Source organism: Akebia trifoliata, chromosome 8, assembly GCF_017979445.1.
Source record: "Akebia trifoliata isolate Shusen 1 chromosome 8, ASM1797944v1, whole genome shotgun sequence".
In the NCBI taxonomy this organism is placed as follows: Eukaryota; Viridiplantae; Streptophyta; class Magnoliopsida; order Ranunculales; family Lardizabalaceae; genus Akebia; species Akebia trifoliata.
The window spans coordinates 3,176,510-3,192,906 of record NC_141382.1 but is presented as its reverse complement, the minus strand read 5'-3'; the positions used below and the strand labels follow the sequence as shown (position 1 = coordinate 3,192,906).

Genomic DNA, 16,397 nt, shown 5'->3' with positions numbered 1-16,397 from the left:
CTAACAAAGGAACCTTAACTATGTCATTGGATCGATTCAACTCGAGGCCAAGAACGGGCCAAACTGTCATTCCATGATTTGCAGTCCAATATTCTGTTGTGAAAATGTGTTCGTATCTTCTTTCACCATCTCATGATCATAGATTGCTCTGTCAGCATTTATAAAGTACCCAACTGATGAGATCATAATCAAACGTGCCCTACCGTTTCAATGGTCTAGATCAAGTTAGGTATATGGTGTGGCAGTAAAACTCAGGCCCATCATTTGCTTTTCTATTGGAAATGTCAACCTGCTATATGCATTCAAAAGAAAATAACAGGTGATGATATATGAGAAGAACCTTATGTAATCAACCAAATGTTGATGTTCCAACAACATTGAAGACGACGAGGAGCTGTTTCGCCAATCATCAAATTATCTTTAACATACTTTTATCATTCTTCATGCTTCCTTGATACTGTTGAATGACCGATCCTTCTTAAGCCAGAAGTTCACCAGAAACGAATCGAAAATGATCTACACCACCAACTCAATGTAAGCTAATATAGTCAATTTGCAGTTTTAAGTTGAAACAAGTTAATGAGGAAATTTACAAATACTATAACAAACCTGGTTAATATGTGCAGCTACGCAAGGAAGAACTAGCAACCCGGATTCACCCAAAGCACCATGGAGCTGTTCTACAACTGCTGCCATTACAGGCAGCGTTTTCTACAAAGGGATGATCATATATCAAGATTTAAAGTCAGTTGTGTGGAAAGAATAGTGAGGCCCACCAAATAGATCTAAGAAAAAAAATGATAAAATTGGATGACTATGACCATACAATTAATACGATTTTTTTTGGCCTACTAGTGGATGTTTGTAAGACTGATTTCTAATTTTAGACGCACTCAGAGATGGAACCCAACCTCCTAATTTGCATCAAATATCCTGATATAAGGTTTATGCTTTATATTATGAGATCTGCAATTGGCACCCCAACTTTTACTTATTACGCCCCAATTAAAAATAAAGAAAATAAGTGGAAGGTTGAGAATAATTAAAAATTGGGGTGCCAATAGAAGCTCTTGTTTGTTTTGCTAGATTTCTAGTTTTTTTGGCTTAGGTTTTTATATGAGGCTAATCATAATTGTAAACAACTACTGACATTGTTTGAACAAGTGTTATAACGCTTTGTAATGTTGAAATAATAACTTGAACCAAATTTTTGTAATGTATTAATGGTGCGTTTTAACCTTTAATCGGGTGTGATAAATAATTTAAGAATTTGGGATGTGAAGTAAAATTTGGGGTGCCAATAGCAGCTCTCTATATAGTCTATAGTCTATATTATAATTGGACTAGATTTAACCAGATGCGCTTATTTTGTTAGCAAGGGTACTGAAACTATGGACGATATCAAATGTATGCACGGACCTGGCTGGCAACAATTACTAGAGCACGGAAATTCTCTTTCTCGGCAAAAGCAGATTTCCTACCACCAGAGACGACTGAGAGGCTTTGTGCTGCAAGTATGTTAAAAGCTAATAGGATGATATGCAGGAGTCTGCAACAGCATAATCATTTGTTGTCAGTTTACAAGATTCCTATGTAAGTCCAGAAAAATTATGCGTGCAAAAACTGTTTTTGACAGAAGGGACAATAAAAAATGGTGGTGCTGGAAGCAAGAGTTGTGGGTGTCGGTTCCCTCACCAAACACTCTTATCTGTGCATAATTATGGAGTGTTTTGGAAATCTATTGTTTGATATCTTAACCTCCAGTTTAAAAGAATGTAGAGTTAAATTTGGAGAAAGATAGCCAACAGCTGAGAGGAAATATTATAATAAATTGGGCAGGTAAAATAACTTGATTTGTATGTTTTTTGAAGCTACAACTCACTCTTTAAGCTTCCAAGTGAAGCACAAGTGTGTGCACATCCTCTTGAGTATGCGTGCAAGTGCCAAAGTGAGTTGAGACTTGGGAGTATAGAACACACTGGGGTAAGATTGACTAGTGCTAGGTCGCAAGGATTAGCTTGAGTGCTGCAGGGGCACAACATGACAAGGGTTAGGTCCGTAACATACAAGCTCGGGTTGAGTTGAGGGTTTTGTTACTTGGGTTGAGGCTGGGTTTGCCCTTCAACCCGCCCAGGTTTCAGCCCTAAGGTTGGAAAGATGAAGTATTTAGGAATAAGTAAATGCCAGTGATGATGATCCCTTAAAAAAAAACGTTAAACTTGCTAAGCCACATAAGTTAGAAGAACCTATGTTTAAAATAATTCCCAACATAAAACAACAATATTCAGAAATAATAAGAGCAGAGTTATAGTCAAGTAACTGCAAATGAATGAACATACATTCCCATCCCAATAGCCGCAAGGAATACTACTGGCTTCACCATCAACAGCAGAGACCTTGATCTGCTCACTTGCATCCACGGAACCTGAAATATCAGAACCAAAACGATTTAGAATGGACTAAAAAGAATGATCCCTAAACCAAATACAAATGTTATCCCCAGATTAAAGACTAAAATCGCTGACAATAGTTTAATAGTTTATAATTCAAATTAATAATAAAGAAAACAATAAGTGAGATTTATCAAGGTAAGGCAAAACTCTGCACACTCAAGCTTTATAGTGGACTACAAGCTTGCAATTTTAAGGTGCTTCTCAAATACCAACATAAGATCAGAAAGGTTTCCATCTTATAGTTCATGCAAACATAACCAATGCTGGGTGTTTTTCTTAAACATATATTAAAAGTAACAACTTTTATATCATACTTTGAATGCAGTGCCTCTGATTCGTATTATCAAATAACCTGAAACTGAAAAGAGGGGACCAGGTTCAACTCTTACAAGACTAAGGAGAATTGCACTACTCATTGATAAAAACTCGCCATTCCGATCAACATACTCTCTAATGCCTACATTGCAGGAATAATCAGATCAATAATCAGTAGTGTATGCAAAGACATGTAGTATCCATCAACTTATGCATTTGTAGTTCTTCTTTATGCCACAATGAGAACCAAGAAGCTACGAGAAGAAAATTGGCAAGAACGAAAAACTCACCATTGAAGCATTCTCGAAAGACCTGTACATAAGAGAGGAGGTAAGTCCTGCAAACTGTGCAATATAAGTGTTTTTTTTTTCAACTTACAATATATGAGTTTTTCATATGTAAACAGATGAAAGAGGTGTCTTTATCCCAGGTTTGTGGTATTACCACTCACCAGACAATAAATATCAACAAAACACGTAAATCTCATAGAATATTTATATACTAGTGGAAAGCCATGCACTGGGTTGGACATCACAATCAGAAAAGCCTCTCTACAAAAAACACATTTAATTTTTGACCAAAAAAAACAAACAAACTTTGAGTTTGTGCATATACTAATAACTATTTAAACTTGTATATCAAAACAATAAATCTTACTACCCATCGTTTGGATCACGCATAACTGTTGGAGCTATCAAGAACACATGCTTAGAATAATTATGCTCATATTTCATAGGTGAGAGAGCTGTGGGAAAAGTCTTGGTTGCATTAATTTTATTATGTGGGGTTGCTTTTCCTCTAGGTTTATGGGCTGGATAATATACGCCATGTGGCATACTCTTTTGGGCCTACTAAACTATTGATGTTTCACCCAGAGATTGATGGACATCCATACCCAAAGGCAACCTGATTGTTGATTCCTAATCGTCGAATTTGATTATGTTTTTTGTAGGTATAGATCCATTGGAATCAAGTGTTTTTTGTCGTGCTCTTATTCAATGGCTATAAATCACTAACCAAGTTGACTTTAGGACTGTAAAACCATCAAAGCTCAAGCCAAACATTCATGACTCAGTGGCTGATAAGAGTGTGCCACATGGCATGTTCACGAAAAAATGACTCGCAAAAAAATCTAGAGTAGGAGCATTTTTTTATAAGGAAAATTTTTATTACAAAGAGGACAGGATGTCCTCAAGAGAACAGAACAAGCGAACGAACAAACAAAGGTCTGGTACTTCCCAGATATGTGCATTGATAGGAGTTTATGGAAGGAGCGGAATTAGAGTAGGAGCATTGATATGTGCTTCTCAGACTTAGCTAGCTTTCAAAAGGTCTGCTACTTCACTTTTTTTCTCTTCTTTTTTCATATTTTTAAGATCTTTAAGAAGGAGAGAGAAAAGAAACAATAATTCATGATATCTAATCTTATTAAGAATTGCAAATGGTATACTTTATCCTTTTAGTGTATTATCATACACATGGTAATATACACTGATATACGCATACCCAGAGATGCATGAATGGTTATGCACCCAAGCACACATGTTAGTATTTTATTTGATGTTTTCAGCGCTGAAGCATGAGGCAAGGCACTCAACTGAACAGCACCTCAAGGCGTAAAAATCACATGTATGATAGTTTTTAATAAATAACTTAACTTATGAAATAATTAATATTAAAAAATTAGGATAGCCACCTCGTATTCCCAAATTTCAAATCCACATAATCTTATACTAACTTTAAATCCATCATGATAAATAATAATATAAAATATTTATATTTTATATTTAACAAAAAAATATTCTATGTTTAAATAGTAAGTAACAAAAATATAAGTAAATATTATTTTTTCAATAACTTCCTCAATATAACACTAAGTAGTAATACTACTAAAAATTATTTATAAATTAAATCAACTAAACGATTTCGTTGAAGAAATTTATAAAATCTTACTTGGTAAAACAAAGAAGAAGATATGAAAAATATATTATTTAAATAAATAAAAAAACTAACGTGAGGTGTAAACCTCAGTCAAAAGGCATATGCCTCAGTCACACCTCACACCAGGCATATGCCTTTTGTGAGCCTCTTCGTCTGAGGCATAAGCCTTACTGCTTTTAGGTTTCAACCTAACGCCTCACAACATTTTTAATGAGCCTCACTCTGAGGTGTGCCTCGAGGCATAAGCCTCACATGCCTCTAAAAACAATACCTCCTTAGATGCTCTACACATTAGGGTTCACACAGGGTTTTGATCCCAGGTCTGTTGTATTACCACACAAACTTTACCACCTCGTTGAGGTGACACAATCAAGATTTCGGATTAATACTCCTAAGTACACATGAGCACTAGTTATTCAAATTCCTCTCAAGGCTTTAATATTTTTTGAACTTGGTTAAGAAATTTGGTATACTATCATGGAAAAATGATTAGTTTGGCTGTTTTAAGAATTCAATTTTCACATGGAACCTATGTGCTCCCACCATAGTTTGCATCATATAACCAACCTTAAAACTACTAGCTACAAGTGCTTTGAAATTTCCCTTGAGTGTCTGAAAACTATGTCAGGAATCAAGATAAGCTTTTATATCCAAACTATATGGCAAAACATCACATAACCTTCCCCGCCGACAATATTTCCCAACTTAAAGAGCATCCAAATGCAAGGCTCTCATGACCAAGATCCAAATATCCCAAAGATTTGGAGTTGGCTAAACGAATAATGTTCCTCCATTCCACTTTGCCCAAAGCCAAGTCTTTTATTTTTGAGAGTGAGTCCATCCACGTTATTTTGGGTCTTCTTCTCGCTATTTTAGGACCTTTAACTTCTTCTAGTTGGGACTGTAATTAGCATTCGTTGAATATGCCCAAACCATCTTAGTTTATCAACTATTGGAGCTACTACTACATTTTCCCGAATGCATTCATTTCTAATTGTATCATTCGAAGTCTTTTCACTCATCCATCTTAGCATCATCATCTCTTTTATGCTCAATTTATTAACATGATGTTTCTCAACTGCCCAACATTCAGCTCTATAAAGCATAGCTGGTCTTACCAGAGTTTTATAAAAAAATTCTTTTGGTATGATAGGTATGCATCTATCACATAGCACTCTAGAAGCGCACCTCCACTTTAACCACCCAACTCTGATTCTATGGGCAACATCTTCCTCAATATCTCCACCCTCGGTCTTAGATGACTCTTAACATCTCTCTTCATAATTTAGTTTTGTGCCGATTCCCATTTTAGTCTTATCAACAAATACTAAATCATCCGCAAATAACATAGACAAAGGTACATGCTCTTGAATATGAGCACTTACTTCATATGTATAATTAGAACAAACAAATATGGACTCAAAGCCAATCCCTAATGCAGACCACCTGTATTTGAGAACTCATTTTTCACCTCTCTATTCGCAAAAATAACTTTCAATGTATGAAATGAGAGTTTTCAATCAAAGAGTAACATCTATAAAACAGAAAACTACTTTTATTCAAATGATTGTCAGCATAACAAGTTTTCGGAAAATCTAAAAACATTGATATTAGTTTTGTTGATAAATGAAGAAGATGAGAATTAGTAAGAATACCTTCCCCAAAATCAACGGGACCAAAAGTGTGATAACAAGGCTTCTAAACAGTTTCCCAGTTGGGACAGATACACCAACTCCATCCGCTATGAACTTCGAGACAGAGAAAGGCACCTAAAATGTAACATCTTTAGCATACTTTTTCTTTATGCGACTCCACAGGAAAGCAACTTGGAAATTGTAAAGACAAACGTAAATATACTTCATCAATGCCTTATCCCAAATATTATGGCCAGCAACACAAATCCTAACACTCTTAACATGCTTCTAATCAAAATTTGATTGAGTTTTCAAGGAAAAAGAAAACAGAATTTTTCTACGAAATCCGAACAAAGTGTTTCTAGACACTTACAATCAAAATGCCTAACAGATTAGATATCACTGTCATTGCTAGCGCCAGAGCAGTGTTTCCCCCAACAAGCTGCAATTGTGCAATATGTACCATTTGTTACACTCACAACAAATAAATGAACTAGATTAGAAAGAATATAGTATGATCAGCATACCTGCGTCAAAGCAATTCCACTTGACAATGTTGTTGGCATGCAGCTAAAAATAGCTAATCCTGCATGAGGTAGGAGAAGCTACTAAACCACTTGTAAACAATCCAGTACAAGTAAACTCAAGAAAGATTTCATCTCTCACTGAAGCTACATAATGCTATAGCATTAAAGTTTAGTCAGCATGCCTGTGACTAATTCTTGGGGTGCTAGCTGAAGTTGCAAAATAAGCCTTGAAAAGAATGGACTCAAAAACAGAATAGAAACCTGCAAAGAAAGGCCAGCAAATGCTTAGAAGTCTAGACACTAGCAGCGATAGAATATAGAAAAAAAGAACAAAACTGAATTACTCCTATTTAGGGTTAGTGGTTAGCAAATAAAGTTGGTTTCAAGGGGGTTTGAACCTAAGACATGGGAACAACACTCCACACCTCCGGCCACTTAGCTAAGTTGGCACTTCAATAGACAAGATACCAATTAACAATAAGAAGTGTAGCATAATTTTTCAGTAATTCCATTTATGTCATAACTCCCAATTCAAATGACTAAAATATCCTTATCCTTTCACCCCAAAAACCATTTTTCTACCAAATCGAAGTAATTAAACTACTACATGCAGAATGAAATAAGTATTTCACTCTTTACACAAAAATTTTGAAGTTAAAAGAGTTTCAATGGTAAAAATGTAGATATGAACAACGTAAAAGATTGGGAGAAAAAACCTTTAAAATACAGAAGGCATATAAGAATTGAGATCATACTAGCCCAAACATTCCCACATGCCATGATTTCGTAGCAGCTCCAATTTCCTCACTCCGCAACTTTAGCCCTATATCAAGAGAAGAGGAAAGCATTACAAAAAGTAAGCCTAAAAAAGAATAGGACAAATAAAGCATGAATCAATTTAGAAAAAAAAATCTTACCCGAGATAAGAAATATTCCAAAAGTGCTAAATTTTGACACAGAATATCTATGGGCAAGACAACCAAGACTAGGATTTGCAAGTCCTAGTGCTACTCCACTAACAAGAGCTGCAAAATATTTTTTGACAAAAGAGCAACTATTAAGGAAACTAAAAAGAAAGATTTAAAATTATAAACACATATCAAATCAAATTTAACTGGTTCCTATAGAAAAATGTTCTTAGAGAAAATAATTGGACCAATCTTGATCTATCATGCTTTAGGACACAATAACCAAAAAAGCAGAAATACAAAAATTATATGATGTTCAGGTAAGTGATCAAATTAATGTAACAACAACACTTAACATCAACATCATCATCTATGTAATATCTTTGGCAAGGTAAATGTCTTCCGATTTTTTTTTTCTTATAACATTATTCCATGTTATTTTTTCTTTTCGCTCAGCTTTTATAGCCTTCAACTTGCACTGAAGCATTCTTTATTCTCTACTCTTTATCATCCGGATTCAGTGTACATGCCCAATGCATCATATGACAGATGAGAATGTTGAGATGAACGAATGGAAAACTAAGAAATAAAATGCACATATGAAGGCAAATTTCTAGTGCTGTCAATTCCTCGAGATTTACCCCTAACAAACATCTTTTTTTTTTCTTGATGCACTCATACGATCAAACTAGACAAAAAAAAACTCACAAAGAAAAGAGAAAAAGTGAGAGAAGACAGTAAAAATGATACATTCAAGGTGATATCGCAATTTCACAACAAATGTGAAATTGAAGCTTTAACAAATCCATCCCACATTTTTTGATAAATCATAAAATTAAAATTCTAACTGCACAATAGATAGCCATGGTTTTAAAACTCATTTTGACGTCTCGTCTTGTCCATGAACGAGACCAAGTCGTCTCGGACAAGTTTTCCAAGACATTTGAGTTGTTTTGTTCAACAATGAGAAAAATGAACAAGGGTTTTAAATCTCATCCGATACGTTTGACTTGTCTATCTGTCCCGTTGGTGGATGATACCAACATGTATTGTACGAGTCGTCTCGGTCTCGGACGAGAGTTAAAACCATGTAGATAGCAGAAGCCAATAGGAATTCTCGAAAGTAACGATGGATTAATCCCAGCAGAAGAGCAATGTTACCTAATGGAAGGAAATTAATGACTGCGAAATTCAATAAGGGTTTTGCCCAAGTTATCACTTTTGCTGAATCTGAAATCCTAATGTGCTGATTTTCATCGCCACCAACCTGAGATTCAACCAATGCGTAAACTATAAATCAAAAGTATATATATATTATATGTATACTAAATAACGATTTTAACCATTAAAATAACAAAAAATGAAAAAAATACACAAAATTAAAAACGTTGGATTGATGGATAAATTACGAAGCCAAACCTGATTGTATCCTTCGGTGGCTCTGATAGTTCGTGAAATCGAGCGGAATTTTCGGGGCAGCAATAAATTAGGGCTAGAAACAATGGAACGGTGAGAGAACTGGAGATGATTCACCCAAAAAAATGGTTTCCGTCGCGAGAAAGCTTCATGGCGAGACAATGGAGGTCTAAAATTGAGGGTTTGAAGGCTTCCCGCCATTTTCAATCGCGATGAAGCAGAAGACTAGCTTAGCTGGCTAACAGTCGAGGAGAAACATGGCCTATAGAGGAACTTAGCCGTTTGGGGCACCTTATATATCTTAAAGGTCTGATTGGATGCAGATTTTCATTTTGCCATGACCAGTATAAATCTGGTACAAGGTCAGTGTTACATCCTGTTTTTTTTTTTTTTTCAAAACTCGGATTGATCCTATTATTAATGAGTCCGGCTAGCGTTACAAAGGATTTTACCCTTACTAGGTCCTTGGACTCACCTTGTGGCATCTAAAAGCATGATTTGATGCTTCAAGACGGATCAAAGGTCATATGTAAAAACAATGTAACATTAATAAATTTTCAAAATATGAGTTAGAAATTTCAGATTGAGTTGATTTTTTGTGAGGATGATCTCTATAATGAGAAGATCATTCAAAAAAAAAAAAAATCAGTCCAATCTGAAACTTCTAACCCCATTAAAAGTGATTTAGAATGTGGACCGTCGATTTTTGTCAAATTTTACTAATAATTAAAAATCACTTTTGATGAATTTAGAAGTTTCAGATTGAACTGATTTTTTGTGAGGATGATCTTCTCATCATAGTAACTATCCTCGCAAAAAAATCAACTCAATCCAAAACCTCTAACCCATAATTTGAAAAACCATTGTTTTTACATATGACCCATGATCTGCCCCCATACATATATATATATATATATTATTTTCACAATTGAATTTTAAATTTGGGAGTTAGGTTGATAGCCATCCATTTTCAAAATATTGGATTAAAGTCGAGAAAAAAAAAATGGATTTAGATTTTTCAATGAAACTTGGAGGGCTGTGGTGTAGGATTGCTGATGTAGTAATCCACTTGTGCAAAACGACCCTTATTAAGGCTTAAAATATTACCATATTAGTAAGGAAAGTGTAACCCTGGATTTTCAAAAATGATGAGCAATACTTGACTTTAGTGTTCCATGTGAGATAGATGAAAAATGATCAAAATTATCTGGATCATTCAACCTATGGCAAAAACAATTGTTTTCTTCCCCCAAAAATTTGTTATAGATGATGCAAAATAAATCATTATATTTACATGTTGTAGGATAGATCATGAGTAGGGTAGCGAAAGTCGACTCAACATAAATGGACAAAGGGAGTGTAGGTTTGGAGTCCATTGCACTTTTGATGCCTTTTTATCTAAGAATTTATCACATTATGGTCCTTGGATGAGAAATTGGGCACTTTCATGCCCAAGAGAGAAATTGGGCTCACTTTGAAATTTTAAAATGACTTAAAAGCGATCTAGGGCCAGGATTTCTATTCATTTCTTTTCATTCTTGGAAAGAGAATACTTATCATTTTTCTCTTCTCTTCTCACTTAACAATCCAAACAAGAGAAATGGAGAGAAAGTCGTTTCTCTCAATCCAAACATGCAAGGCAAAAGAGCAAGTGGAGCTTATTCCAAACCTAGTCCTTGATTCCCTTGTATATTCTCGACCATCTCCTCTTACTCCCTAAAAATTACCCTTATCTAATTAATTTGAATTGAGCAGTTTTGAGAAATTTTTGGATTAGAGAACTACAAATCATCTATGATCAAGTCATTTGTTGGGATTAGGCAGACTAAACTAAAGGCCAAAATGTGATTTTATGGTTATAACATCTATTAATCAAGTCTTTGATTAAATATATATATATATATATATATATCATTTATTACAATTAAAATCAATATCAATACACATCAAATGGGTTTGGGAGTGATTGGGTCGACCTTAACAGAAAGACCCAATGTGCAAGCAGATCAATTTTCAAATTCTTCTGAGTCCATTTTGAACATTAAAAAACAAAATCTTTAAATTAATGACGAAAATGTAAGATTTTCTTCGAACACACCCACAAATCCTAAAAGCACTTCTAGACCCTTAAAAACACTTCCCAAGACCTAAGTAACCATAACGCAAGGCGCATAGAAGCACAAAAGTGAGAACAAAGGAGCATCATATTCAAAAATATTATAAGGTTGATTGGTTTCGCAGTGTTATAATCATATTTCTGTTGGCCCCAATAAAACTATGCAGAAAATGGAATTGACACCAGAATGCAACAGAAGAAGCTAGACCACAAGAAAAAAGTAACTATTAGAAGTAGAGATGGGATGGAAACCCATATATGCAGAAAAGTTTCTGAGGAAGAAATCCAAAAACTCCCATGTGCAGTGAAAACACAATGTTATAAGATATGAATCTCTAACATGATGCTTACAATAGGGTGGTTTATTCCTGAAACCTGTAATATTACCTCCAACAATAATACAAGCTAAATACGGAGAGTAAATGAGAGTTTCTTTGCCATGCCAACTTTTACTAATGCCACCCCAAGATGTGTGTCAAGTCTCCAGTGGGATGGCATTAGCAAAAGTTTGTGTGGCAATAGAATCTCTCTAGTAAAAACCACAAACAAAAAATCTGTAAAAAATAACGAGAGAAACGCAAACCCCTACTTTCAGCTCCGCTCTCCTTCAGCCTCTGCCCAAAGAACACATGCACCTTCCAATTGAGCACACACAAAAAAAATATATATATATAGACAATTAAAGGGACCATATTTACCCCTCTACCTAAAGAACATATGCAATTATGCATCTTTTGGTCCGAAGAACAATTTAATTGCAGGACAAGCTAACCACATTCGAGAACACAAAACCAGGTCTGTCTCCAACTCTACGTAACATGGTACCTTCTTATTTCAAGAACCAAAACAAAACCTCATCCTCCCCAAGACTGTAGTTAACTTAGAAGCTGGAACAGAGCAAGAGCATGGAAAACAGACCACCGAGAAGAAGTTTCATATCAATGTACATTCAAATGCACACAAATAAACAATTACTTGGAATATTTCTACTACAAGTCTTTTTAAATATCATGCCATAATAAATTGATTAAAGAATTGAACAATCAAAGACCTCTTTTTCCCCTCCTTTAATAGGTAAGGGGCTGAAGGACTGGTTTTGATCCCAGTTCAGTGGTATTCTCATGGTTCAAAATTTTGTTTCAAAGAGAATGTTCTGATCGAGGAAAAAACAAAACATTCCCTGAGATGGAACGAAACATTCAGGATGTTTAAGTTTCAATAAGCTATCTAACGGTTACACGCAAATTGTACAAAGAAATTGGAAAAAACTTATCAGTTGTATGAGCCAAGATTCAAATGTTTGTCAAGGTAGTGTTTCTATCAAGGAAGACTTGGGCATAGCCTGGTCAACCTAATACAACCCGAGCTAGGATTGGGTATGGCTTGGTCGGCCTAGTCTCTTGCTGGGCTAGCCTAAACATGAACTTGGCTGGATCGGTCCCATCTCTATTGGTTTATTAGGTTTGTCATGAAAGGCTATGATGGAAATCATCTATATTCAACGGTTAGAAATTGCATATCACCATGAACCGAAACAATTCAAAACATTCCTTTGAATCATTCATTCCATGAATATTTCTTTTCGGAATATTCTGGTTCCAGATAAGACAAGAAGTCCCTTGCCAGACATATCTTCCTCAAGAATTCTAGATTTCCCAAAAAGAAAAGAAACCCATTGCTAGAGATGTCGTCTTTGAGAAAGACAACAAATCCATTACCTTTGACAAATAATCGATATGTCAAATTTATCATAACAATTGATTCGTACACGTAAATAATGTTGAAAGATGATAATTTTTTTCCAATGGACAAATGTATATGATGCAAAATGCATAGGTCTACGTGCATTCCACACAACACATACATAGGCATATCCACACATGTATTTTACACCATCTCCCACTTACCGTTTTAGGAAAAACATTGTTCATATAGATATAAATCAAATGGTATGATAATTTTGACATCCATTATCCCAAAAGAAGACATAGCGGGAGAAATAACACCAGTATAAAACTAAACCTTCCTCTACATTTGATAAAGACATTGGACAATAATGGCAATGATCTTCACCACATGGATCCCAACTTCACTCTCCATCCAAAATATTAATAGCCTAGGGTATTTGGAGATTACACCCCTTCACCAATATCTTTGTTACTCTTTGATCAAAAAACTTTTAGAGTGTTGACATCGACTGCAGCTAGTAACACAAGGATATCTCCCATTGCCTCACAAATAGTTGGTTCCCATAACAACAACAAAGCCTTATCCCAAATATTTGGCGTCGATTAAACAAATAATGTTTCTCCATTCTATTCTGTCCAGAGTCAAATCTTCTTTACTTCATATTTGCTTTCACTATCTCCATCTGCGTTCTTTTAGGCCTTCTTCATACTTTTTTAGGACCTGCTTGAATCTTTCTTCTAATTGGGACTGTAAATTGGCCTTATTTGATCACGTCAAAACCATCTCAGTCGACTCTCTTAGTTTTTTTTTTTTTTGGGTGGGGGGGCAAGTGACTTTCTCTTAGTTTATTGCCTATTGGAGCTACTTTTACATTTTCCTGAATACATTCATTTCTAATGTTATCTTTCCTATGGTTGGTTCCCATAGTGCCATGTTAAACCTCTTAATATGATCCAAGTAGGAAACCAAACCAAAGTGATGATGAGTTGTTTGCTACCTAACACCATGCCATGGAGACTGTATCTTAATGAATCCTAATGTATCCTAAACTGTAGTAGTGGAAGTCAAAGTCATTTTTAGACACAAATACCCTCCACTAATGGTTTACACAAAATTGCTACCAGTTCCTCACTTCTCCAACTCCTTCAACTCACTTACAAAGGTCTTCCATCCTTGTGTATCGACAACTCCCTTGATATCATCAGGGTCTACTCCAACCCCCCTTGGTATATTCAAAGATACTCAAGTACCTCCCCTTCCCACTATGACAATTTTCGGCCACTTTGGCCTTCCCAGAGATCTCTTATCGCTCCATACATGTTTGTCTTGCTCCGTACATGTTTGTTTTACTGGCCTCTAATAGTGTTTCATTGCTTATAAAAAAATATAGTGTTTTCACACCCCATGAACTCTTTTTGGGAAGGACTAAGCAAACTATAGAACCAGTACATTTATTTCCAGAATCAATCTGACTCGTATGACTTGAAATCAAAATTGATCTTCATTTTCCTCTTGTCTAGAACCATTATCTTCAACGAGCAATCCAACAAATTAGAGGGATCTCTCTGAATACCTAAACTTCAACTCTCGATTTCCACGATCAGATTTCTCAAATATGGGTCCAAAGAAGTAAAAGGACTTGAGAAATCCAACTTTGACAGAAAATCTAGACTCTAGTGGGATTCAAGGGATCTCTCTGAATACCACAAGTGCAGATGTGCACTCTCGACCTCCACTGCCAATTTCTCGAATTTGGCTCTAAGGAAGTACAACTTGGAAGGGAATTGAGATACTTGATTACTACCAAACAAATAGGAGTGTAAATTATTATTTTTTTTTTTTTTATCGATAAAGATAACTTTATTAAGGAAAAAGAAGCAAGGGGGGTCGAGCGGACCAACCCAAAACAAAGATAAGGAAACAAGAAAAGAAAAGTAAATAACTATGAAAAGGAAAATAAAAGACAGTCACGACAATGAACAAACCCTTTCCCATCTCACAACAAAATCTTCAAAGAAAAACCCCTTAAATTCCTCATAAAGTTTACTCCAAGAAAACAAGATCTCCAAAATAGAGAGAACTAATCCTTCCATCGAGGTTTCTTTCCCTCAAAAATGCGACGATTGCGATGTTTCCAAATTCCCCAACAAACTGCGAAATAAACCAAGAACCAAAGAATCCGTTTAGAAGACGAGAACGATTCTCCCCACGACATCCAAGAATCCATTTGGCAGCTAATATTCAGGAATTTTTCTCTATTGGTCTTGGAAATTGTTTCTCTAGGCGGAATTGCTTTTAATGAAGATTTTCCCAAGGGGCATTTTGTTTAGCTAATTCTTTTAATTATAAGTTATTAGGTTCAACAAGAGGTACAGTCAAAGCCTTGGGTCGTTCATTTATTAATGAAAGCTCCAAAGAAAGGCATTTAGGCAATGGACAACATTATTGGACCAGCAACTACAGATCAGACAGCCCAATGGACCAAAGTCCCTAGCATACATGAAAGAAAAGTTAGAAGGAAAAATAAATAAAAATTGGCCTACTCAACCTTTCTACTGTCCAGTGGGTATACGATGAAGACATGGTTCCTTTTGTATAGAAGAGATCATCAAATGGGAAATATAGAAAACATTAAGATCACAGGAGCTACACACAACCACAGGTGTGGTAATAGGATCAAATTGGTTTGCGAAAAAAACAAAACCAAGCAATCAATCAAGCTAGCTAGCTTAATATACAAGTTAAATATCTTTACTTATACCAAGTTCAAGCAGTTGAACTTTACATCATTCTCTATGCTGGCTAAATCACAACCTTCTGCAGGCTTTTTCAGCTTGTACAACCACTAGAAGACGCAAAGACACACTAAAGAGAAACACAAGCTCCACATACACAGTTTTCAATATGTTTGCATGGAACCTAAAATAGATTTTCATTGTAGGAAATAACTAAAAAAACAAATAAGAAATCACTTACAATTAACATCCATCTCTACCTTGGTGACAAAAATCGCCGATTATTTTTAAAATATCTGATTTTTCAAAAAAATACGAGTAATCTTGATTTAAGTCTTCTTTTTTTAAATCACAAATTACTTTTATTTTTAACATTTTTAAGCGTTATTTTATCATTTAATATATGAAATACATTTTTTTTTTATACATTTTTATAATTAAAAAATATTTTTATCTTTAAATTATCCGATGTTTTTCCAACTTTATTGACTTTTTCCGAAGCTTTCACTTGCCGAATTATTCCCAAACCCCAATTTTGTCACTATGATCTCTATTAGTTACCAAACATTGCATTGTGTGGTCACCTCCCAAACATCCAATGCATGAACTTGGCAATAAAAACATTCAAACAAGCATTAAATCTTTAAGATTATGGAAAGAACA

The 16,397-nt window shown here is 35.1% G+C and overlaps 1 protein-coding gene across 1 annotated transcript; it reads right to left on the bottom strand.

Annotated features, from left to right (window-relative positions):
- Window positions 1-297: 297 nt before the first annotated feature.
- Window positions 298-9,980, bottom strand: LOC147395476 (Sodium Bile acid symporter family). Its single transcript, XM_086450403.1, has 14 exons — window positions 9,198-9,980; window positions 8,940-9,045; window positions 7,788-7,895; window positions 7,626-7,693; window positions 7,053-7,131; window positions 6,871-6,929; window positions 6,717-6,785; window positions 6,365-6,478; window positions 3,059-3,080; window positions 2,843-2,910; window positions 2,340-2,425; window positions 1,420-1,549; window positions 610-711; window positions 298-516 (listed from the first exon to the last, which is right to left on the bottom strand). Exons 1-14 carry the CDS (start codon window positions 9,393-9,395, stop codon window positions 442-444), a joined length of 1,284 nt encoding a protein of 427 aa, XP_086306529.1. The 5' UTR covers window positions 9,396-9,980; the 3' UTR covers window positions 298-441.
- Window positions 9,981-16,397: the final 6,417 nt, after the last annotated feature.